The 25,924-nt window shown below is 42.8% G+C and overlaps 1 protein-coding gene across 4 annotated transcripts in view; it reads right to left on the minus strand.

Annotated features, from left to right (window-relative positions):
* The window catches only part of LOC139267315 (versican core protein-like), a 270,388-nt gene that overhangs the window by 238,995 nt on the left and 5,469 nt on the right, over positions 1-25,924 (minus strand). For all 4 annotated transcript variants that reach the window (XM_070885459.1, XM_070885431.1, XM_070885450.1 and 1 more), the window contains one exon: positions 7,756-7,828. In XM_070885459.1, coding sequence (XP_070741560.1) covers positions 7,756-7,822 — 67 coding nt within the window. In that variant the 5' untranslated portion in view covers positions 7,823-7,828. The remainder of the gene's footprint in view (positions 1-7,755; positions 7,829-25,924) is intronic.

Genomic DNA, 25,924 nt, shown 5'->3' on the forward strand with positions numbered 1-25,924 from the left:
TCCCTCTCTCTCCCCCTCCCTCCCTCCCCCTCCCCCCCCCCTCTCTCTCTCCCTCCCTCTCTCTCTCTCCCCCTCCCGCTCAGCGGCACGAACAGCTGCAGAATTCTCCCTGGCTGAAGCACTTTCACACAGGTAGGAAGATGGTTTATTTAATCTTTTCTTGGCTTATAACTGTTTATTCAGGTTGGATTTATTTGTATAATATTTGTAGAAATATAAATAAGGATTTATTGTCGAATTTAATGAGTTCCCTTCCCCCCCCACCTCGTTCTGGACGCCTAATTTGTAACCTGCGCCTGATTTTTTAATGTGTAGAACAGGTTTTTTCAGTTCTACAAAAATCTTCACTGGCTCCATTCTACTTTAGTTTGGAGTACATTTTCACTGTGGAAACTTTCAAATCAGGCGTCAGTGGCCGGACACGCCCCCTTTTGAAGAAAAAATTCTGTTCTAAACTAGAACTGTTCTACCTGACTAGAACTGCAGAAAAAAAAATGTGGAGAATTGTGATTTCTAAAATAGTCCGTTCTCCACCAGTTGCTCCTAAAAATCAGGCGCGAATCATGTGGAAACTTGGGCCCATAGTGTAATTGTGTAATACTGAACTGACAAATTATTTTTAAAAGTGTATGGACAAAAAGAGGGATTTTACTCTGTTTTAAGGCAGGAAAAAATTAAGACAGGCAGCAGGAAACAGCATATGAGTTAGGCAAACAGATTTTCTAAAATCTGCAGTCAATTTTGTTAATGTCCCAGTGATGCTGCACCAACCATCACATTACTGATTGCATCTTTAACAGTAATGCGAGTGGGCAATGAAGTTCCACTACTTGCTTGTATTGTCGTCCATTTGGGGAAAACAGCTCTGTGCTTTGTATCGTCAATTACACCGATTATTAGCCCTCAACTGACAATGAGATTTCTAATAATTGAAAGAAGCAGGCAGGATGGTCAGCTCTTTTCAGCCATTATATAGGGCCCAAGTTTCCACATGATTTGCGCCTGATTTTTAGGAGCAACTGGTGGAGAACGGACTATCTTAGAAATCGCAATTCTCCACATTTTATTTTCTGCAGTTCTAGTCAGTTAGAACAGTTTCACTTTGGAACAGAATTTTTTCTTCAAAAGGGGGCGTGTCCGGCCACTGACGCCCGATTTGAAAGTTTCCACAGTGAAAACGTACTCCAAACTAACTTAGAATGGAGCAAGTGAAGATTTTTGTAGAACTGAAAAAACCTTGTCTACACATTAAAAAAATCAGGCGCAGGTTACAAATTAGGCGTCCAGACCGAGGTGGGGGGGGAGGGGGAGGGGGGGTGGGAAGTCATTAAATTCTATAATAAATCCTTATTTATACTTATACAAATATTATACAAATAAATCCAACCTGAATAAACATTTATCAGCAAAGAAAAGATTAAATAAACCATCTACCTACCTGTGTGAAAGTGCTTCAGCCAGGGAGAATGCTGCAGGAAGCCTCACAAGTTGTGGCAGCCGTTCGTTCCCGACGGCAGGGGGGGGGAGGAGGAAGCCGTTCCCGACGGCGGGCGGGCGGGGGGAGGGAGGGAGGGAGTGCGGGCCCGACCGACCGAACGTAGCGGGGGGGGGGAGGAAGCCGTTCCAGACGGCGGGCGGGGGGGGGAGGGAGGGAGGGAGGGAGGGACCGACCGACCGCCGCGGGGGGGGAGGAAGCCGTTCCCGACGGCGGGCGGGCGGGCGGGGGGGGGGAGGGAGGGAGTTCGGGACCGACCGACCGCCGCGGGGGGGGAGGAAGCCGTTCCCGACGGCGGGCGTGGGGGGAAGGAGACAGTGAGAAGGCTGCAGGAAGCCTCAGAAGTTCAGCAGCCATTCCCCGACGGCAGGGGGGGGGGAGAGGCCGTCAGGAAACGGCTGCCTCAACTTCTGAGGCTTCCTGCAGCCTTCTCACTGCTGCAAGAAGCCTCAGTGCTGATCATGGAAGGGCAATGTGCTTTTATTAAAAAATGTTCAAAAATTAAACAGCTACAAAGAACTACAAAAATGGCCGAGTGCCAATGTTTCCTTCACACTGCGCGTGCGCGAACGCTCCAATGCGCACGCGCAGGGTTGCCTGCAGGAAAAAAACTAATTTAAATGGTACCCTCCCCCTCTCACTTACAAAATCGGCGCGAGTGGTAGGCTCCGCCCCCCCCCTGGACGCCACGCCAAGCAGACATCGAGCTGCAGGGCGCTCCAGAATCGCGCGGTTTTTTTCCGGCGCCGTTTTCGCCGCTAAAAACGGGCGCCCAGCTCGGAGGGGCGCCCGTTTTTTATCGTGTGGAAACTTGGGGCCTATAACTTAGTGGTACAGCAAGCAGCCCACCTAAATTCTATTTAAATACTAACCGATAAAGTTTTAAAAGTTTAATTGGGTGATGCATGATACTGGCAATGCAAGGTCACCTGGCCCTAGACACCTCAGAGTATGCAACAAATTCTCCACTGATACATGGTCCCATAATCATCAACATCACTACATTTCTGATCTGACCAAATAACCTATTATCAAGATATTATCAAAATGTCATCAAGATTTCATTTAAAGCCAAAGGAGGGTCCAATGAGGCCCGAGATTTATATATTTAATCAGTTCCGTATTATAACAAGAGAGAATCTAACCACCTCCCCTTGACATTCAACGGCATTACCATCATCAAATCCCCTACCATCAACACCCTGGGGGGTCACCATTGACGAGAAACTTAACTGGACCAGCCACATAAATGCTGGTCAGAAGCTGGGTATTCTGCGGCGAGTGACTCACTTCCTGACTCCCCAAAGCCTTTCCATCATCTACAAGGCACAAGTCAGGAGTATGATGGAATACTCTCCACTTGCCTGGATGGGTGCAGCTCCAACAACACAAGACACTCAACACCATCCAGGACAAAGCAGCCCACTTGATTGGCACCTCATCCAGTACCTTAAACATTCACTCCTTCCACCACCAGTGCACCATATCTGTAGTGTGTACCATCTGCAAGATGCACTGCAGCAACTCGCCAAGGCTTCTTTGACAGCATCTCCCAAACCCTAGAAGGACAAGGGCAGCAGGCGCATGGGAACACCACCACCTCCAAGTTTCCCTCCAAGTCTCACACCAACCTGACTTGGAAATATATCCCCGTTCCTTCATCGTCACTGGGTTAAAATCCTGGAAAGTCCCTTTCTAACAGCACTGTGGGAGTACCTTCACCACATGGTCTGCAGCGGTTCAAGAAGGCGGCTCACCACCACCTCTCAAGGGCGGTTAGGGATGGGCAATAAATTCTGGCCTTGCCAACGACATCCACATCCCGTGAATGAATGAAAAAAATCTCAATTGTTTTAGTTATTGGCCTTTAGAGATTTTTATCTCTGTTGTAATACAGATCTGTTTGTTTTATCGAATGGTACTATAAAAGCATTCCTTTATTTCTGAGAAACATCCGAACCATTTAGAATCATAGAATCATAGAAATTTGCAGCAAAGAAGGAGGCTATTTCAGCTCATCGTGTCCACACTGCCCGACAAAGAGCTACCCAGCCTCATCCCACTTTCCAGCTCTTGGTCCGTAGCCCTGTAGGTTACAGCTATTTAAGTGCACATCCAAGTACTTTTTAAATGTGCTGAGTGTTTCTGTCTCTACCACCCTTTCAAGTAGTGAGTTCCAAACCCCCACCACCCTCTGGATGAAAACATTCCCCCCCAAATCCCCTCTGAACCTCCTACCAATTACTTTAAATCTATGCCCCCTGGTTGTTGACCTCTCTGCTAAGGGAAATAGGTCCTTCCTATCTACTCTATGTAGGTCCCTCATAATTTTATACACCTCTATAAGATCTCCCCTCAGCCTCCTCTGTTCCAAAGAAAACAAACCCAGCCTATCCAATCTTTCCTCATAGCTAAAATTCTCCAGTCCAGGCAACATCCTCAGAAATCTCCTCTGTACCCTCTCTCGTGCAATCACATCTTTCTTGTAATGTGGTGACCAGAACTGTACGTAGTACTCTAGCTGTGGCCTAACACTGTATAAACCATGTTTTATACAGTTCAAGCATAACCCCCCTTTTGTATTCTATGCCTCGGCTAATAAAGGCAACTCTGAAGAAATGTTCTGGTTTTTGTACGGTTGAATTTTCTATGATTATTTAAATGGGGAGAGATTACAAAATGCTGCCATATAGAGGGATCTGGGGGTCCTTGTATATAAGAAATAGGAACAGGAGTAGGCCATACAGCCCCTCGAGCCTGCTCCGCCATTCAATAAGATAATGGCTGATCTGATCATGGACTCAGCTCCACTTCCCCGCCCGCTTCCCATAACCCCTTATCCCCTTATTGTTTAAGAAACTGTCTATTTCTATCTTAAATTTATTCAATGTCCCAGTTTCCGTAACTCTCTGAGGCACCGAATTCCACAGATCCACGAACCTCTGAGAGAAGAAATTTCTCTTCGTCTCAGTGTTAAATGGATGGCCCCTTATTCTCAGACCATGCCCTCTAGTTCTAGTCTCCCCCACTAGTGGAAACATCCTCTCTGCATCCACCTTGTCAAGCCCCCTCATAATCTTATACGTTTCGATAAGATCACCTCTCATTCTTTTGAATTCCAATGAATAGAGGCCCAACTTACTCAACCTTTCCTCATAAGTCAAGCCACTCATCCCCAGGATCAACTTAGTGAACCTTCTCTGAACTGCCTCCAAAGCAAGTATATCCTTTCGTAAATATGAAAACCAAATCTGCACGCAGTATTCCAGGTGTGGCCTCACCAATACCCTGTATAACTGTAGCAAGACTTCCCTGTTTTTATACTCCATCCCCTTTGCAATAAAGGCTAAGATATCATTGGCCTTCCTGATCACTTGTTGTACCTGCATACTATCCTTTTGTGTTTCATGCACAAGTACCCCCAGGTCCCGCTGTACTGCAGCACTTTGCAATCTTTCTACATTTAAATAATAACTTGCTCTTGAAACTCAAAATGTTAGCATGCAGGTACACAAGTAATTAGGAAAGCAAATGAAATGTTGGCCTTTATTGCAAGGGGATGGAGTATAAAAGTAAGGAAGTCCTGCTACAACTGTACAGGGTATTGGTGAGACCACACCTGGAGTACTGTGTACAGTTTTTGTCTCCTTATTTAAGGAGGGATATACTTGCAATGGAGACAGTTCAGAGAAGGTTCATGAGGTTGATTCCTGAGATGAAGGGGTTGTCTTATGAAGAAAGGTTAAGCAGGTTGGGCCGAGACCCATTGGAGTTTAGAAGACTGAGAGGTGATCTTATTGAAACGAGTCAGATTCTGAGAGAGCTTGACAGGGTAGATGCAGAGAGGATGTTTCCCCTCGTGGGGAAATCTAGAACTAGGAGGCATAGTTTCAGAATAAGCGGTCGCCCATTTAAAACAGAAATGAGGAAGAATTTCTTCTCTCAGAGGGTCGTGAATCTTTGGAATTCTCTGCCCCAAAGAGCTGCAAAGGCTGGGTCTTTGAATATATTTAAGGTGGAGATCGACAGATTGCTGAACGATAAAGGAGTCAAGGGTTATGGGGAGAGGGTAGGGAAGTAGAGTTGAGGCCAAGATCAGATCAGCCATGATCTTATTGAATGGCGGACCAGGCTCAAGGGGCCAAATGGCCTATTCCTGCTCCTATTTCATATGTTCGTATGAGTAACATTAACAAGGACAGATCCTTAGCAGTTAAATAATCAGTACGATTACAACTAATGCTGTGCGGACAACAAACTGAGTTTTAAAAGCCAAATATAGCACAAGGACAATACTGTGATGAGGAAAACTAGGCTCACAAAAACAAGCAGTAAAGAAACAACAATAACTGGGAGAGTGCTGTCAGCTGCCAATTTTGTAGCAAAGCTGCTCAGAAGCAAATTGTCTATTTTGTATCCACTCCCAGTAAGGAGACAGGTGGACTTTTAATATTAACTACAGAATTGGAATAAAGGACACTGCAATCAAGATTGCCCAAGGTTTGATCGCTGGGACCAGACAATTCTTAAGCTGAAGTGGAAGCAAGGATATTACAATTGATCTTAGCATCCTTGGAGCATGAAGAGCAAGGAAATCAATGAAGATTCCTTTTCTTGATTGGTGTTGGATGATCCCAAAATAACATTTTGGGATATAGTATGAGTAATTTGAGACACGACATATGGTAAGTGTAGCATGCTTGGAAGAAAAAAGGTGACTTTGGCCCTATGTTCCCAAAGCTCTCCACCACTGGGGGTTTCGTCGTGTCATTTCTGGGTCTGTTGTAGACTAATTGATAAAGATTGATTGCTATGATTAGTCAACAACTCCATTATCATTGTATCATGTGACTACCAGGATGCTGGAAGGCGAACTAGATGGACCTGGGTCTTTTCTCATTTAGCAATTCCAATGTCCTATTCCTGCTGGAAAATGACATCAGTGGATGTTAGGGAGGACAGGATGGGGCTCGGCTGTGATGCTTCCTGTGAACAGCCAGCTGCCACCCACTATTCAGACTCACATGAGAAATGGTGATTTGAGCAAATTACAATGCATGAGTCAGCACCTTCAGGAAGTGACAAAACTGAGAAGGGAAACCATTAAAGAATTTAGAATCATCAATGATTTTATTCAGGTTTCAACTGAACGAAACGGTGCGGCCCTGGATAACGTGGACCATTTCCCATATCTCGGGAGCCTCTTATCAATAAGAGCTGACATTAATGATGAGATTCAACACCGTCTCCAGTGCGCCAGTGCAGCCTTCGGCCGCCTTCGGAAAAGAGTGTTCGAAGACCAGGCCCTCAAATCAGCCACCAAGCTCATGGTCTACAGGGCTGGAGTAATACCCGCCCTCCTGTATGGCTCAGAGACATGGACCATGTAGACACCTCAAGTCGCTGGAGAAATACCACCAACAATATCTCCGCAAGATCCTGCAAATCCCCTGGGAGGACAGACGCACCAACATTAGTGTCCTCGACCAGGCCAACATCTCCAGCATTGAAGCACTGACCACACTTGATCAGCTCCACTGGGCAGGCCACATTATCGCATGCCAGACACGAGACTCCCAAAGCAAGCACTCTACTTGGAACTCCTTCACGGCAAACGAGCCAAAGGTGGGCAGTGGAAACGTTATAAGGATACCCTCAAAGCCTCCCTGATAAAGTGCAACATCCCCACTGACACCTGGGAGTCCCTGGCCAAAGATCGCCCTAAGTGGCGGAAGTGCATCCGGGAGGGCCCTGAGCACCTCGAGTCTCATCGCAAAGAGCATACAGAAATCAAGCGCAGGCAACAGAAAGAGCATGCAGCAAATCTGTCCCAGCCTCCCTTACCCTCAACGACTACCTGTCCCACCTGTGACAGGGACTGTGGCTCTTGTATTGGACTGTTCAGCCAACTAAGGATTCATTTTAAGAGTGGAAGCAAGTCTTCCTCGATTCCGAGGGACTGCCTATGATGATGATGATGATTGAGCATAATGAAACCTCACACAGAGAAACCAGAGAAAATCTTGGCGCTTAAGTTAATAAAATACAGTGAAGGGTCCCAAGTTTCTTGCTCGTCATTGAAGCTGATTACAATCGAGAAAAGATGTCAAAGTGTGCTGGAACTTCTGCAGATGCAGAATTACTTTTCCTTTTAAAAGAAAAAAAAGTCACTCCGGTTGCATAATGATCTTTTAAATGTAATGTACACAATGCAGAAATATAGGACAGAACACAAGCACGCTGAGCTAATGCAGACTTACCCGAGTGCACTGATGATGCTAGCACCAATGTGGAGCATATCCACAGGATATGTATTAAATATATCATCTTGACCTAAAGAGAAAAAAAATACATTGTTCATCAGATTGCACGTAATTCCCTTCTAAATAATTAGTATTGTAACAGAGGAACATTACACATCAGATGAATTCTGGAAAAATGTTGATAGCTACATGATCTGCTGCCTTGAGCAACTAAACATGTTGTGTGACTACTTGCTTTCAAGGAACGAAGATCTATAAAAGGTGAGCACTCTACACTGCCAACTCTTAAGATAACAAGCAGTAAAAATAAGTTTAAAACTGTTTAGTCATAGAGGACAAGTAGCTGAAGTACAAGATAAATCAGAACCGGATAGAAATGGGAAATAATTGAATACACTTGGAAGGTACTTTACAGAAATTATTGAACAGTCAGTTCTTCTGTTGTGTAGGCCAATATCGAAGGTATGTTTCCATGGGGCCCCCAACCTAGTCGAGCAATTCCTCCTTCAGCCACAATTGATTTGAATACTGAAAGCTAATTGGCTAAAAGGCATTCCCGCTTGTTAACTTAATACAGCCAAGTTTCCAGTGTAGATACCCCGATGACAACAGAGTGCTATCATAACAAGACAGGGTTTCAGGCAATAAGGCAGCGGCCACAAAAATGACAGGTTACTTAGTTAGAAAAATGTTTAACCAATTTTTTTTAATCTTGAAAGAAAGAGAACAAGTGATCTGAAACGTACATGTTTTTAAGATTTGATTGAATAGCAATGTGTGCAGATTCCTACCAAAATGAAGATTATAAAAAGTGCTTGATGAATTTGACCTTCTATCTCGGCCAGTCTGTGCTCACTCTCATTATTCACAACACAAACATCACAAATTTTAAAAAAGTAAATATTCTATGTATTCTATGTAAACATTTCAGCTTTCATTTCCAATCTAGTCAAGCAGTATAAACAAAAAACACACCCAAATTTCTGCTAACAATATTCAGTGTTGTACTGAAAAAGTGTAGAAAACTAGTTGAAAAATATAGCTTGTGGTTCCATAATCTAAAGACATAATCAGGATTGGCTAGAATTTTAATGTAAACTGTTAGTGAAGCAATATTTCTATTGTATCTACGAGATTGATTGGATGGAAATCGGGCAAGCCTCCTTACCAGCATACAATAATCTCTCCACCTAGTTTCCCTCTATGCATTATGCCCAAGCTATCTAATATGGCCAAATGCAGGAACAAGAAAATCTGTCCCAGCAAGTTTAACCAGTGAATAGCTGAGCCATACGGGAAGATCCCAATTTCAACTGCAAGGCTATGTTGTGTTAGCTGATCTCACAACTGCTAAGATTGACCTCAGTGCCCCCCAGCTTAGACAGTACTCTTATCTGATGTTAAAATTCCCCTAAATTGTTTGTACTCTCCACGTAATGGCTGGCAGTATTTTCTGGTGCCAAAATTCAAATGTTGAAACTTGGGAACTAGTTACTTAAGAGATCTTAGATCAAGTAGCAAGACAGAAGTGGTGGGAGTCAAGCAGGAGAAAGGATTGCAATCATTACTGGTTGGTTTCTCACCCATTTCAATTTTTAAATATTTTAATTTTATTCTTTTTTTTAGAATTTTCTGCCGAGATTGGCAACCAGGACCAACAGCTATTCAGTCGAACCAGCTGCAGCACTGTAATAGATAACAAGCTCCCCAATCCCCACTCAACCCAAAGTTCAACCCAAAGTCCACCCCAACCCATAACTCAATCTGCAAGCGGTGGCCTGAAAATCTCCAAGAGGCAAGAAGGAAAGGAAAACAAAGCCATTAATGACTTTAGATGATCGATTATATCAGTTTTCCTATAGTACTCTAAGACAAAGCTAGCAGGAATTCTCAAGTCCATGGACCAAGATGAATAAGGCAGCCAAATCTACAGCAACTCCTGGGAATGAGACTATAAATACAGAAACCTAAACCAGCAAAGTAGAAGACATCAAAATCTATTCTACATATTGATTTCTTTGTTTGTGTTCTGTAGTAATGTTGAACTATATGTTATAAGCAGGTCATAGACCCCCCCCCCCCCCACCGCCCCAGTTTATTTAGCTAGAGCTTTAGGAACCACCATATGGTTAGGTCAACTTATAATCAACTTTATATGCATTCTAAGCAAGTACAGTGGAGCAAGCAGACCAATGGCAAAATGCTTTTTCTCAGTATTAAAGGCTATATACAGAATGATGAAATACAAATCATAATGACAAACTATTTTAACAGACAAGTTCCTGAAGTAGCATTTATCTAAAGAAACATATGTTTGTCCATATAGACATAATACAATTGTGTTGGCCACTTGGTTGTTTTTTTTAAAAAAGCATGAGCATGAACGTTTCACCTTAAAAGTGGAAAGGAAGCGTATGACATTTGCTGGAGGCCTGGTTATAAACCTCAAAAACCACATTCTCAAGGGCAGACAGACCAAATTATAGGCTTTCAAAGGCTATTTCACTTCTGACACAAATCCAAAAACAACTTGCATTTATATAGTGCTTTTAATGTGGCAAAGGATCTCAAGCCTCTTAACAAATTGGGGATCGGACACCGAGGCACAAGTACTGACGGCAAAGCAGAAGAGGTAGATTTTGAGCCCGATTTTGAAAGTATAGACGGCTTTAGGAGGGGCACAGGGCATGATGACTTAAGGGAGGGAGGGTGACAGAAAACCAGAGTTGGAAGAGTGAAGTATGCAAACTGGGATATAGGACTAGAGGAGTTTGCAGAAATAGAGTGAAAGAAACAAGAAATACATTTTTAGTTCAGATTTCCAGCCATGTGCAGGGTTTTACTTTTGTTGAAGGAAACAAGGATGTCTAATGAGCCACAAATACTATTTAGTGATCTAATAGTGAAAATTGCATATACCTTGAGTGCTGCACATCTTAATAGTTTACCAATGCTGGTATACCCAAGAGATCATTAGGATTCCTGGTGTTCTTGAATTACTTGGAGTAAAGTTAAATGTATTCAGATGATTCCAATACTAAAACAAAGGGAAGCAAACTGGCATACCTTGTGGCCATTACTCTTCTTACAGTATTAATAATCTCCGACAGGAGAGATTAGACAGATATTAGAGAAAACTCTTCTGGCAGATCTTATAATGGGACTTAAAGGGATCAATGGAGATGTTCCTCCTAATGTGTAGCTTACCAGCTCCAAATTATAAAATCTGAGAACTATTTCAAGCTGGAACTAATTCAAAGAGCACTGGTGGAATGTATATGTGACACCATTTCCGGTATGTAATACATTTCATTATATCACGTCAGATCAGCTTTATCATATGACGTGGAGACACAGATTTAGCAGAAATACTTAACCACAAATTATCTTCTCATTTTTGCTTCTTCCCCCAAATTTGTGCATTGAAAGACATGGGTGTGGCCAGGCTTCCAAAGTGTACACCTTGGTTTACAATTTTTAACTTCTATGGGTGACAAAAATGAGCACTAATCCTCATCCCTCCTGTTGCAAGGTTCGAAAATCCATGGCCGCATTTTATTGAAACATCCTAAGGACAAGAAAACTAACACGGGATCGTTCTATTCATTTTAAATGAGCATTTTTTGGCCACCAAAACCTCTGACCAGACAGGCTGGGAAACGTGTGGGCGGATACAGACGTTGTGGAGTCTGGCTCACAAGCGAGACAGAGGCACTGGCCAATGGGGGAAAAGTGCATTGTGGCAGGCCAATCAGGGGTCGAGTCAGGCTTGAAGCGGGGAAATCCTCAACTAATAGGGACTGCCCGGCCCAGTTTGAAAATATGACTCACCTCTCATCAAATTATGAATGTGGACCATCATCTACCTAATTAATATGGACAATGGACAATAGCCCGGAGATCACTGTGGTAATTGACTCCCGGGACATTACAATGGACCAAGAGTCGTTGAGGCACCAATGTGCACTGAAACAATACTCCTGCCCTCACACCTATCTGTACCTGTGACATCTTCTGATTAAATATTCAAAGCTATCTCCCGGCCCAAACTTACACAATGGACCACCAACTGAGTTTGAGCGCGGAAAGGCCCGAACTAAATTGGTTATAGGACCCACAGAATCACCGGAGGTGTAGAAGCAGCAGGGTGCAGAACCACCGGGGGAGTAGAAGCAGCAGGGTGTGGAGGCAGTTGGGGAGCTTGCAGCTTGCAGCTTGTATCCAGAGAGAGCTCTCTCTCACTCTCACTCCACCAGAGGAAGAAGCAGCAGTTCCTCAGACGAAGCCACCGAGACTGAAAACCAGCAGGCAGTGGCAGTGACTTCCCACAGCTGAGCTGAGCAAGGAAACCAACCAGATGTTGGAGGTTGGAGTCAGCTTTTGGGAGTTGAGTCAGCTTTTCACAGGGCCCTCGCTCTGGGGAAGGTGTGCTTAACTCCAGCCAACCAAAAGGCAAAGAGAAGAAAACGACGCAACATCGAGAGGGAAAACCGAAACGACCGACAACGTAAAACCCACCCCAGAGCTGAAATAAGTGCCCCCAGAACCCCGGAGTTGATAGGATTGTGAGTATCGCACAAACCCCCTCACAGACTCAATTTAGGATAGAAATTGGTAAGAAGGGTGGAAGTGGGAGGTTTGATTGTGTGCGAGTGGAATGTTTTAACCTCTTATTTTTCCCCTTCCTGTTGCGAGATTTTTCGTGTTGTTGAGTGAGATTGTGCTATTACTGCTATTTATGACCTCTTCCTATGCCCTCTATCTTGGTGTTTACTATTCTAAATAAACAACATTAGCCATTTTGTACTCTTACCCACTGTGTCTGGTGCCTCATTACTCACCCATCCTCATAAATCGCACGTACAGAACCCCAGGGGAGTGTTGATTCGAACCTACACCCCAAGCTCCCCTTACACGATCAGCAGCACTCTCCGCTCCTACTGTGTACTCCCCCAGTGATGAAACATTGCTGCGGCTGAGAATTCCCGTGATAGATTTGCTAATCGAGAAGATGGATGGAGGGAGGGGATTGCCTATGTGATTCGATGGAAGAACTTCTTTGGAGGGCAGAGTGAGTAAAAAGGGGGAGAGAGATGGATGAAAGCGTTTGGGGAAGTGACGGTCTTTATGTTTTGTTGATTATGGATCAATCCAAACGACATTTCATTTTTCTATAATCTTTTAAAATTAATTGTGCAGTAAAAATTAACCAGAAAGCAACATATTTAATGTAAAGTTCAAAAGTTTTCCAGGCGAATATGCTCCTGGACCCCTTAGATATAAAAGCAAGAGTGGGTATGAGCCAGTTAATGTTTAATTTGTTGCCTGCAGCCCGATTAAAGATTTGGCAAGGTAACCTGGTGATATATAACTTCTATCATGTTCTAAAGGGGCAAAGTGTGTTAAAAAGACAAGCCTGAAGGCTCTGTGCCTCAATGTGAGGAGTATTCGTAATAAGGTGGACGAATTAACTGCGCAGGCAGCAATTAACAAATATGATATAATTGGCATCACGGAGTCATGGCTCCAGGGTGACCAAAGCTGGGAACTCAACATCCAGGGGGATTCAACATTCAGGAAGGATAGACAGAAAGGAAAAGGAGGCGGGGTGGCTTTGCTGGTTAAAGAGGAAATTAACGCAATAGTAAGGAAGGACATTAGCTTGCATAATGTGGAATCTGTATAGGTGGAGCTGCGGAATACCAAAGGGCGGAAAACGCTAGTGGGAGTTGTGTACATACCACCAAACAGTAGTAGTGAAGTTGGGGACAGATGCAAACAAGAAATTAGGGATGTGTGCAATAAAGGTACAGCAGTTATCATGGGTAACTTTAATCTACATATAGATTGGGCTAACCAAACTGGTAGCAATACGGTGGAGGAGGATTTCCTGGAGTGTATTAGGGATGGTTTTCTAGATCAATATGTCGAGGAACCAACCAGAGAGCTGGCCATTCTAGACTGGGTGATGTGTAATGAGAAAGGACGAATTAACAATCTTGTTGTGCGAGGCTCCTTGGGGAAGAGTGACCATAATATGGTAGAATTCTTTATTAAGATGGAGAGTGACACAGTTAATTCAGAGACGAGGGTCCTGAACTTAAGTAAAGGTAACTTCGATGGTATGAGACATGAATTGGCTAGAATAGACTGGCGAATGATACTTAAAGGGTTGATGGTGGATAGGCAATGGCAAACATTTAAAGATCACATGGATGAACTTCAACAACTGTACATCCCTGTCTGGAGTAAAAATAAAACGGGGAAGGTGGCTCAACCATGGCAAACAAGGGAAATTATTGATAGTGTTAAATCCAAGAGGCATATAAATTGGCCAGAAAAAACAGCAAACCTGAGGACTGGGAGAAATTTAGAATTCAGCAGAGGAGGGCAAAGGGTTTAATTAGGAGGGGGAAAATAGAGTATGAGAGGAAGCTTGCTGGGAACATAAAAACTGACTGCAAAAGCTTCTATAGATATGTGAAGAGAAAAAAATTAGTGAAGACAAACGTAGGTCCCTTGCAGTCAGATTCAGGTGAATTTATAATGGGGAACAAAGAAATGGCAGACCAGTTGAACAAATACTTTGGTTCTGTCTTCATGAAGGAAGACACAAATAACCTACCGGAAATACTAGGGGACCGACGGTCTAGTGAGAAGGAGGAACTGAAGGAAATCCTTATTAGGCGGGAAATTATGTTTGGGAAATTGATAGGATTGAAGGCCGATATATCCCCAGGGTCTGATAGTCTGCATCCCAGAGTACTTAAGGAAGTGGCCCTAGAAATAGTGGATGCATTGGTGATCATTTTCCAACAATCTATCGACTCTGGATCAGTTCCTATGGACTGGAGGGTAGCTAATGTAACACCACTTTTTAAAAAAGGGGAGAGAAAACGGTTAAGTATAGGCCAGTTAGCCTGACATCAGTAGTGGCGAAAATGTTGGAATCAATTATTAAAGATGAAATAGCAGCGCATTTGGAAAGCGGTGACAGGATCGGTCCAAGTCAGCATGGATTTATGAAAGGGAAATCATGCTTGACAAATCTTTTGGAATTTTTTGAGGATGTAACTAGTAGAGTGGACAAGGGAGAACCAGTGGATGTGGTGTATTCGGACTTTCAAAAGGTTTTTGACAAGGTCCCACACAAGAGATTGGTGTGCAAAATTAAAGCACATGGTATTGGGGGTAATGTACTGACGTGGATAGAGAACTGGTTGGCAGACCGGAAGCAGAGAGTCGGGATAAATGGGTCCTTTTCAGAATGGCAGGCAGTGACTAGTGGAGTGCTGCAGGGCTCAGTGCTGGGACCCCAACTATTTACAATCCACATTATTGAGTTAGATGAAGGAATTGAGTGTAATATCTCCAAGTTTGCAGATGACACTAAGCTGGGTGGCGATGTGAGCTGTGAGGAGGACGCTAAGAGGCTGCAGGGTGAATTGAACAAGTTAGATGAGTGGGAAAATGCATGGCAGATGCAATATAATGTGGATAAATGTGAGGTTCTCCACTTTGGTGGCAAAAACACGAAGGCAGAATATTATCTGAATGGCAGCAGATTAGGAAAAGGGGAGGTGCAACGTGACCTAGGTGTCATGGTTCATCAGTCATTGAAAGTTGGCATGCAAATTCAGCATGCGGTGAAGAAGGCAAATGGTATGTTGGCCTTCAAAGCTAGGGGATTTGAGTGTAGGAGCATGGAGGTCTTACTGCAGTTGTACAGGGCCTTGGTGAGGCCTCACCTGGAATATTGTGTTCAGTTTTGGTCTCCTAATCTGAGGAAGGACGTTCTTGCTATTGAGGGCGTGCAGTGAAGGTTCACCAGACTGATGCCCGGGATGGCTGGACTGATATATGAGGAGAGACTGGATCGACTGGGCCTGTATTCACTGGAGTTTAGAAGGATGAGAGGGGATCTCATAGAAACATATAAAATTCTGATAGAAACATATAAAATTCTGATGGGACGAGACAGGTTAGATGCAGGAAGAATGTTCCCGATGTTGGGGAAGTCCAGAACCAAGGAACACAGTCTAAGGTTAAGGGGTAAGCCATTTATGACTGAGATGAGGAGAAACCTCTTCACTCAGAGTTGTTAACCTGTAGAATTCCCGACTGCTGAGAGGTGTTGATGCCAGTTCATTGGATATATTCAAGAGAGAGTTAGATATGGCCCTTACGGCTAAAGGGATCATAGAAACATAGAAAATAGTTGCAGGAGTCGACCATTCGAGCCTGCACCACCATTCAATAAGATCATGGCTGAACATTCACCTCAGTACCCCTTTCCTGCTGTCTCTCCATACCCCTTGATCCCTTTAGCCATAAGGGCCATATCTAACTCCCTCTTGAATACTTCCAATGAACTGGCATGAACAACTCTCTGCGGTAGGGAATTCCACAGATTAACAACTCTCTGAGTGAAGAGGTTTCTCCTCATCTCAGTCCTAAATTGCTTACCCCTTATCCTTAGACTGTCACCCCTGCTTCTGGACTTCTCCAACATCGGGAACATTCTTCCTGCATCTAACCTGTCCAGTCCTGTCAGAATGTTATGTTTCTATGAGATCCCCTCTAATCCTTCTCAACTCCATTGAATACAGGCCCAGTCGATCCAGTCTCTCCTCATATGTCAGTTCTGCCATCCCGGGATTCAGTCTGGTGAACCTTCGCTGCACTCTCTCAATAGCAAGAATGTCCTTCCTCAGATTAGGAGACCAAAACTGAACACAATATTCCAGGTGAGGCCTCACTAAGGCCCTGTACAACTGCAGTAAGACCACCCTGCTCCTATGCTCAAATCCCCTAGCTATGAAGGCCAACATACCATTTGCCTTCTTCATCGCCTGCTGTACCTGCATGCCAACTTTCAATGACTGATGTACCATGACACCCAGGTCTCGTTGCACCTCCCCTTTTCCTAATCTGCCGCCATTCAGATAATATTCTGCCATCGCGTTTTTGCCACCAAAGTGGATAACCTCACATTTATCCACATTATACTGCATCTGCCACACGTTTGCCCACTCACCTAACCTGTCCAAGTCACCCTGCAGCTTTTAGCGTCCTCCTCACAGCTCACACTACCTCCCAGCTTAGTGTCATCTGCAAACTTGGAGATATTACACTCAATTCCCTCATTCAAATCATTAATGTATATTGTAAATAGCTGGGGTCCCAGCATTGAGCCCTGCGGCACTCCACTTGTCACTGCCTGCCATTCTGAAAAGGACCCGTTTATCCCGACTCTCTGCTTCCTGTCTGCCAGCAGTTCGCTATCCATGACAGTACATTACCCCCAATACCATGTGCTTTAATTTTGCACACCAATCTCTTGTGTTGACCTTGTTTTTGAAAGTCCAAATACACCACATCCACTGGTTCTTCCTTGTTCACTCTTCCAGTTACATCCTCAAAAAATTCTCGAAGATTTGTCAAGCAGGATTTCCCTTTCATAAATCCATGCTGACTTGGACCGATCCCGTCACTGCTTTCCAAATGTGCTGCTATTTCATCTTTCATAATTGATTCCAACATTTTCCCCACTACTGATGTCAGGCTAACCGGTCTATAATTAACCGTTTTCTCTCTCCCTCCTTTCTTAAAAAGTGGTGTTACATAAGCTACCCTCCAGTCCGTAGGAACCGATCCAGAGTCGATAGACTGTTGGAAAATGATCACCAATGTATCCACTATTTCTAGGGCCACTTCCTTAAGTACTCTGGGATGCAGACTATCAGGCCCCGGGGATTTAATCGGCCTTCAATCCCATCAATTTCCCGAACACAATTTTCCGCCTAATAAGGATTTCCTTCAGTTCCTCCTTCTCACTCGACCCTCGGTCCCCTAGTATTTCCAGAAGGTTATTCGTGTCTTCCTTCATGAAGACAGAACCAAAGTATTTGTTTAGCTGGTCCACCATTTCTTTGTTCCCCATTATAAATTCACCTGAATCTGACAGCAAGGGACCTACATTTGTTTTCACTAATCTTTTTCTCTTCACATATCTATAGACGCTTTTATAGTCAGTTTTTATGTTCCCAGCAAGCTTCCTCTCATACTCTATTTTCCCCCTCCTAATTAAATCCTTTGTCCTCCTCTGCTGTATTACAAAATTCCCCCAGTCCTCAGGTTTGCTATTTTTCTGGCCAATTTATATGCTTCCTCCTTGGATTTAACACTATCCTTAATTTCCCTTCTTAGCTGCAGTTGAGCCACCTTCCCCGTTTTAATTTTACTCCAGACAGGAATGTTTGCCATTGCCTATCCACCGTCAACCCTTTAAGTATCACTCGCCAATCTATTCTTGCCAATTCACATCTCATTCACATCTCATACCATCGAAGTTACCTTTCCTTAAGTTCAGAACCCTAGTCTCTGAATTAACTGTGTCACTCTCCATCTTAATAAAAATTCTACCATATTATGGTCACTCTTCCCCAAGGGACCTCGCACAACAGACTGTTAATTCGTCCTTTCTCATTACACGTCACCCAGTTTAGGATGCCCAGCCTTCTAGTTGGTTCCTCGACATATTGGTCTCGGAAACCATCCCTAATACACTCCAGGAAATCCTCCTCCACCACATTGCTACCAGTTTGGTTAGCCCAATCAACATCTAGATTAAAGACGCCCATGATAACTGCTGTACCTTTATTGCACGCATCCCTAATTTCTTGTTTGATGCTGTCCCCAACCTCACTACTACTGTTTGGTGGTCTGTACACAACTCCCACTCGCGTTTTCTGCCCTTTGGTATTCCGTAGCTCCACCTATACCGAGTCCATATCATCCAAGCTAATGTCCTTCCTTGCTACTGCATTAACTTCCTCTTTAACCAGCAACACCACCCCACCTCCTTTTCCTTTCTGTCAGTCCTTCCTGCATGTTGAATACCCGTGGGTGTTGAGTTCCCAGCCTTGGTCACCCTGGAGCCATGTCGCGTGATGCCAATTACATCATATTCGTTAATTGCTGCCTGCGCAGTTAATTCGTCCACCTTATTCTGAATACTCCTCGCATTGAGGCACAGAGCCTTCAGACTTGTCTTATTAACACCCTTTGCCCCTTTAGAATTTTGCTGTAATGTGGCCCTTTTTGCTTTTTGCCTTGGGTTTCTCTGCCCTTCAATTTTACTTTTCTTCTTTCAATCTTTTGCTTCTGCCCTCATTCTACTTCCCTGTGTCTCCCTGCATAGGTTCCCATCCCCCTGCCATATTAGTTTAACCCCTCCCCAACAGCACTAGGGGTATGGAGAGAAAGCAGGAAAGGGTACTGAGGTGAATGATCAGTCATGATTTTATTGAATGGTGGTGCAAGCTCGAAGGGCTGAATGGCCTACTCCTGCACCTATTTTTTATGTTTCTATGTTTCTATATGCTCCACCAACTAACCCAAGGCAGACCCAATTCCTCTATCAAGCTAATGACCAATAATGACAGTGAGCTTGGCACCTCAATTTGATATGCAATATCCAGAGGAAGTAATTGACTGAAAGGTAGTCTACCTGCTGGACAACGGGCCCCATTCTAAAAGGTATAATTGGACTGGAGTTTGTCTTCCAGGTACACAAAGGCCCCAAAATAATCAGGATTCATATGCAATTCTATAATTCACCTCGGCCATTTTCTTTTGTGTGTATATGCATGTGTTTGTGTGAAAGTTAACCTTTGCATCATTCAGAAGCTTTGAAGTTTGAAGTTACATTTGATGTCAAACATAACATTGTAGTAAACTGCAGTATCTTGAATTATGTTTGCTGTGTAATGTCTGAGAGCAGCTGCAATGATGCCAGCTCACCAAAGGAACTCACATGTTGAAAGCCATCTATTGAACTTTTACAGAATACACCATATTATCACTTTTAGAAACAGGAGGAAAAATGAACATGGGAACACATTAATGTCGGACCAGTAGTGATTTATCAAATGCCCTCAATACATCTGCACAAAGAAAGTATGGGGCTATCCAAGGGATAAAAAAGAAACAGTAATTTGACCTTTGAACTTCGACCGAGATGTAATGGGAAGTTTATTTGTGACACCATACCAATGGCACTGTTGTGGAAGCTCATTCATGAGTGTGGAAGGCCAGAAAGTCACGAACGCAAAAGGCATTTGTGAGTTATGATTTTTTTTAATACAGCTGAAAGAATCTCTATAATGGGAACAGTAATTAGGATGTCTTATTTATTATAAGAGTGTGCTTGGAAAGACATTCTACTGTACTTCACATGACGTAGGCAATTAAACGATTACCAGCTGCGACAAAACATTATTTTTATTGTTTATTGCAATTACTACCATATTTTGTGTAGGGAAATTACCAGTTACATCTATAACTGTAGTAAATATTAACAGCAATAAATGCATCAACCTCCTGTTGTTTTAATGGTACTTTAAAAGCTGTTGATACACAGTATTTCAAATGTTTAAGGCTTGGGCCACAGCAGGGTAATACGGTAGTGCAGCATGTGGGCCGTCCTTGCAACAGTCTGGAGCGCAGCATTGACAGATCTCCAGGTTGTTGTCTCAGCTGGAAAAGTGAATAAAGCAGGAAGACTATGGGAATGGAAACGGACAAAAGGAACATATAATTCCCAAAACCAAGAATTATTTTACATCTCTGGAAAATGTTGAACTTAAAAAGTTTACCATTGTGCAAAACTTGAAATTACGGAAAATAGTATGGAAGGTATATTGTGGTTGGTGCACATGGATCACAAAGCACACAACAGTCAAGAGATAATTAGATTATCAAGAGATAGTGTCAGCCATGGCTCAGCAGGTAGCACTCTCACCTCCAAATCAGAAGATTGCGGGTTAAAGTCCCACTCCAGACACTTGAGCACAAAAATCTAAGCCGACAGTCCAGGTGTCGACCTTCGGGTGAGAAGTTAAAACTGAGGCCCGTCTGCTCTCTCAGGTGGATGTAAAAAAATCCCATGGCACTATTTCGAAGAGCAGGGGAGTTATCCCTGGTCTCCTGGCCAATATTTATGCCTCAATTAACATAGAAAAATCAGATTATCTGGTTATTATCACATTGCTATTTGTGGAAGCTTGCTGTGCCCAATTGGTTGCCACATTTCCTACATTACTACATTTCAACTGTGACTACACTTCAAAAGTACTTCATTGACTGTAAAGCGTTTTGGGACATCCTGAAGTTGTGAAAGCGCTATATAAATACAAGTCTTTCTTTCTCTTTCTACTTGGTTGCATGAAACACTTTGAGTTGGTTAGACAGCGTGATAAATTACAATATAAATGAAAGTTCTCTTTCTCTTTATGAACCTGGGGCTTTTACCCAAAGTCTTCACGTGCCACGCTCCTGTTCCCAATTGGTCTATTCAGAATAGTTAGCAAAGAAAGGATGTTATGTCTCTCCTGACAGAAAGAAAGAGGAAATCAGAGACCCACTCTCAACGGCTGTATCTCCTGCCCTCCATAATAGTCAACAACTTTATCCAGTGAGTGCTCTGAAGTTGGAAGCGAGATTGGTGTTGAGGTAGGCCTGCTCATCCAGGGCAGAGGTGAAGAAGTACAATTTGCCACAGCCCCTAGTTTAGGGAGAGGGAAATCAGTCAGGTTCCCACTCCTGAAATTATATATGTCTGTGGACAACAGACATGGGTGAGGAAACAATCACATTGCATTGTGATTCCCCCCCTCCCATGATCAAATAGAACTGCCAAACCTTATTATTGAGAGTTACACATAAACAATGGCCACTTAGTGAAATATCAGAGGGTGACTGAACAATGTGGACATGTACCGCAGCAAAGAGTCAACACTTCAAGACAGCAACGTAGGAATAGGAGTAGGCCATTTCAGCCCCTCAATCATGTTCTGCCATTCAATTAGATTATGGCTAGTCTGTAACTCAACTCCATTTACCAGCCTCTGCTCCATATCTCTCAATACCCTCACCAAACAAAAATCTATCAATCTCAGTCTTGAAAAGTTCAACTGTTCCAGCATCCACAGCCTTTTGAAGTAGAGGTTTCAGATTTCTACTACTCTGTGTGTGGAAAGTGTGCTTCCTGATTTTACTCCTAAATGGCCTGGCTCTAATTTTAAGATTCTGATACATTTTCTGCTTTCTTCCATCAGAGGAAGTAGTTTCTCTGTAGCTACTCTATCAAATCCATTTATCTTTTTGAACACCTCAATTAGATCACTCCTCAACCTTCGAAACTCAAGGGAATACAAACCAAGTTTATGCAATCTTTCCTCAAAATTTAACCCTTTAAGCCCCGCTATCATTCTGCTGAATCTACACTGCAGCACCCTCCAAGGCCAATATATCCATCTTGAGGTGCGGTGCCCAAAACTGAACATGGTACTCGAGATGGGGTCTGACCAAGGCTCTGTACAATTGAACCATCACTTCCTTACTTTTGCATTCCAAATCCTTTGAGATAAAGGCCAACATTCTATTAGCCTTTCTGATTGCTTCTTGTAGCTGTGCACTAGTTTTTAGTCATTTGTGTACATGGACACCCAAATCCCTTGGTTCCTCCACAGCTCCTATCCTTTTGGACAGGAAATGTGTGGTGCAGGGGAGGGATGGGTATAAAAGTTGACTAAATAACTAAAAACCTGGGTGATAAATAGCTAGACTTATATTACAAGAATCTAAACATCTAAAGAGCATCAGAAAACAACATTTTGGGAGATAGTACATGAGCAATTTGAGACTTGACATGGTAAGTGTAGCATGCTTGGAAAGAACATGTGACTTTAGACCTAAGGCTCCCAAAACTCTCCACCACTGGGATTTTCCTCGCATCATGCCTGGGGCTGTTCGAGACTAATTGAGAGAGATTGATTGTGATGATTGGTCAAGAACTCCATTATCGCATCATTACTTTAATCAAATGATGTTATCTCTCTTGCTATCCAGAAGGTGCTGACTCATGTATATAGCTTCATTGGTCCCACCAACTCTCCAGTTCTTCTCAACTCAATAGCAATTACAAATGTTATCCTAGATAGTGGGCTATTAGGTCATGGAGGAAGTAGGATTTCACAGCAAGCCTAATTGTATCCTTAGCAAGAGGTAGAACTTGACTTTGTGTGATGGTATCACCCATTTACACCGATTCAGCTGATTTTTATTTCCTTTGAGTTAGAGTTTCCGCTTTGGCCGTAATTGGGAAATTGCACTGGTTAGATTACAATTCAAATTTCCACGAAAACTCATTTGCATAATCACAAACATAAAATCTTCAATGAACCAATGCAATTGGGCAGCATAATAGATCGCAATTGTTTATTTTCTTTCCATTAAAAAGTAGCCCTTGATGTAGTCAAGAGTGGTAACCTGGTGCAGTTTGATTAATACAGCTGAAAATGGGTTTATCGCCAAAAATAAGCAGATTCCATAAAAGGGCCCACATTTTCCATAAGAGGATATTAAGCCCCTCATTAAGGGGGGCTTGATACAGTGGATTGAGAAATCTCATTCAAAATAACTGACAATGACTTTAAAAAAACTCTACTGAACCATGATGTACACTAGTCAGTTTCTTTGCAAATTAAATATTTTTTGATATGAAAAAACGTTTAAAATGTGCCTACTAATGCCTGTGCACCGAGGAAAATGAGCGCAATTTTAAGAGCCTTCTCAAACCATTGCAATGTCGCAATTTCAACCTGGGGGGCATAGCCAGTTTTGTGGGCGGGGCTTGATACAATGGATTGAAAATTTAACCAATGTAAAAGATAACGGAAAATGCATATAGTTTTCAGCATAAATCACTTAAGTTTAAAATTCACCATTCTTTTGCACTGATCTAGCCCATTTCGCCGTGTGTAAGCAAGCAGAATTCTTTCCCATTGTGTCCACACTTTACAGCAGTGATCATTGGGTAGCAATCAAAAATGGGAACACTGGCTGATATTTTTCCCCTCCCTAGATTCAAGCCAATTGTAGCATTCCTACTGCCATCCTAACTAAGATCAACTGACAGCACACAGCTTAAACCTGAAAACCTCTTGGTTTGTAAGACACAATAGCACCCTAGATGGTTGAGTCATCAAAGGATCCAGGAATATTTCACCACTGGACAATCCCCAATCTCTGCAACAGCTTCAAAGAAATATTAGATTATCACAATGATAATTTAACAGAGCTAATATCATTATATATCAAATAGCTATTATCAGGCTCTCCAGTGGCTCAGCAAGTTTATCCATTTGAGTGGCGGAGCCACATAAACTGGGAAAGTCGCAGATTTATTCCCCAATTTGTGCTGAAATAGCTAATCTTATCTGGGAGTAGAGATATAATTGGCCCCCTGTTCTCCTTCAAAAAAATTTAACAGGAATGTTAATATCCACTTGAACAGGTAGATGGGGCCTTGGTTTAACATCTCATCCAAAACAGCACCTCCAACAGTACTGCAATGAAATGTTAGACAAAAATTTATGTGCGCAAGTCCTGGAATGGAACTCTCTCCCTGGGCGAGCAATAGGAAAATAGCCCAAATGGAAAATCCAGCAAGGCTGATTTCTGGGTATGAAGCCTTGTTGAACTGGAGATAAGGATATAACACCCAAGCCCAGAATCTCTGACCTGACTTCCTGTTTAGTGAGATTGCATACTGGGAGTGGAGATTTGCTGAATTTGTCACAAGGTTTTCACCCCGATTGATTTTCAGTGACCACTGCTGAAGTTCATACAAGGACAGTATTGAGCTCAGTTGTGGTGATCACCCCCCACCCCGCCCGCTGCAGTTAAAGAGCCAGCAGCATCACACCCAGTGCCAAGGCTAATAAAGAAATAATACTCACTTGGCAGGGTAATGAAGGGCACCCATTGTCCTGGAACCATGCACCAAAGGACAGGACAGGAGGGTGAGAGGGAAATTGGCTGAGTAAATTGGTCAAAGGGACAAAAACTAGTTTTCTTATTAAAAATAAATCCATTTAAAAAGAAAAAGAACTTCCATTTATATAGTGCCTTTCACATTCTCAACGCATTTCAATGCAGTCACGAATTTATAGGCAAACACATGAGCCAATTTCTGCACAGCAAGGTCTTACAATCAGCATGGAGATGAATGGCCAGATCATTTGTCTTTGAAGCATCTTTTAAGGGATGAATGTTGGTCAGGACATTGGAAGAACTCCCTGTTCTCCTTCAAAAAAATTTAACAGGAATGTTGGTATCCACTTGAACAGGTAAAGGGGCATGGTTTAACATCTCATCCAAATGGCACCTCCAACAGTATTGCAATGAAATGTTAGCCAAAAGTTTATGTGCGCAAGTCCTGGAGTGGAACTCTCACAAAAGGTGAGGGTTCGACCACTGAGCCAAGCTGGCATTTCGTTAGTAAGGGGTGTTTAATTTTATGGAGTGGCTACAGCATTAGTACAACATTGAAGATTTGTATCAGGTATTAAATAAGCTGAAAATTCTGTAAAATGCAATAAAATCCAATCATTTTGACTGAGAAGTCCTATATTTTTATTAATATAATAGTCTTTTGTGTTTCTTGAGCAGTCAGCTGCTCAATAGAACATAGGTCAATGAACTCATCCTGTTTCACCCACCACAATGTTGCTATAACACAACTGTGATTATAGTAATCCCGGAGTACCACCGATGTGTGTTTTTATATGTGTTACAAATTTAATTCATTCTGCCAATATAGTTATAATCATTTTGATTTGAATCTGAATGCACCCCTTGTGTTTTTCTTACAAATTGTAGTAGTCACAGTGAGGTTTAGGGATTTCACACTGGAATAAAATGCAATCAGAAACATAGGAATTGCTAGATGAAAAAAGACCACGGTCCAACTAGTTCACATGATACAATGATAATGGAGTTGCTGACTAATCATTGCAATCAATCTCTATCAATTATTCTACAACAGACCCAGACATAACACGAGGAAACCCGCAGTGGAGGAGGGCTTTGGGAACCATAGGGCCTTTTTCCTCCCAACCATTCTATACTTTACCATATCACGTCTCAAATTAATCATATACTGTATCCCAAAATGTTACCTCAAATGTATCACAAAGGAAGCTGTATTGAAATCAAAGAGTCTTGCTGTACTCAGAAGGGACTTCTTTCATTTTTAATTAGATTATTTACTTTTCAAAAAGAAGCAATTTTCACTGTCAAGGAGCCGAGTATTCAGTAT

Source organism: Pristiophorus japonicus, chromosome 1 (genome assembly GCF_044704955.1).
Source record: "Pristiophorus japonicus isolate sPriJap1 chromosome 1, sPriJap1.hap1, whole genome shotgun sequence".
Taxonomy (NCBI): Eukaryota; Metazoa; Chordata; class Chondrichthyes; family Pristiophoridae; genus Pristiophorus; species Pristiophorus japonicus.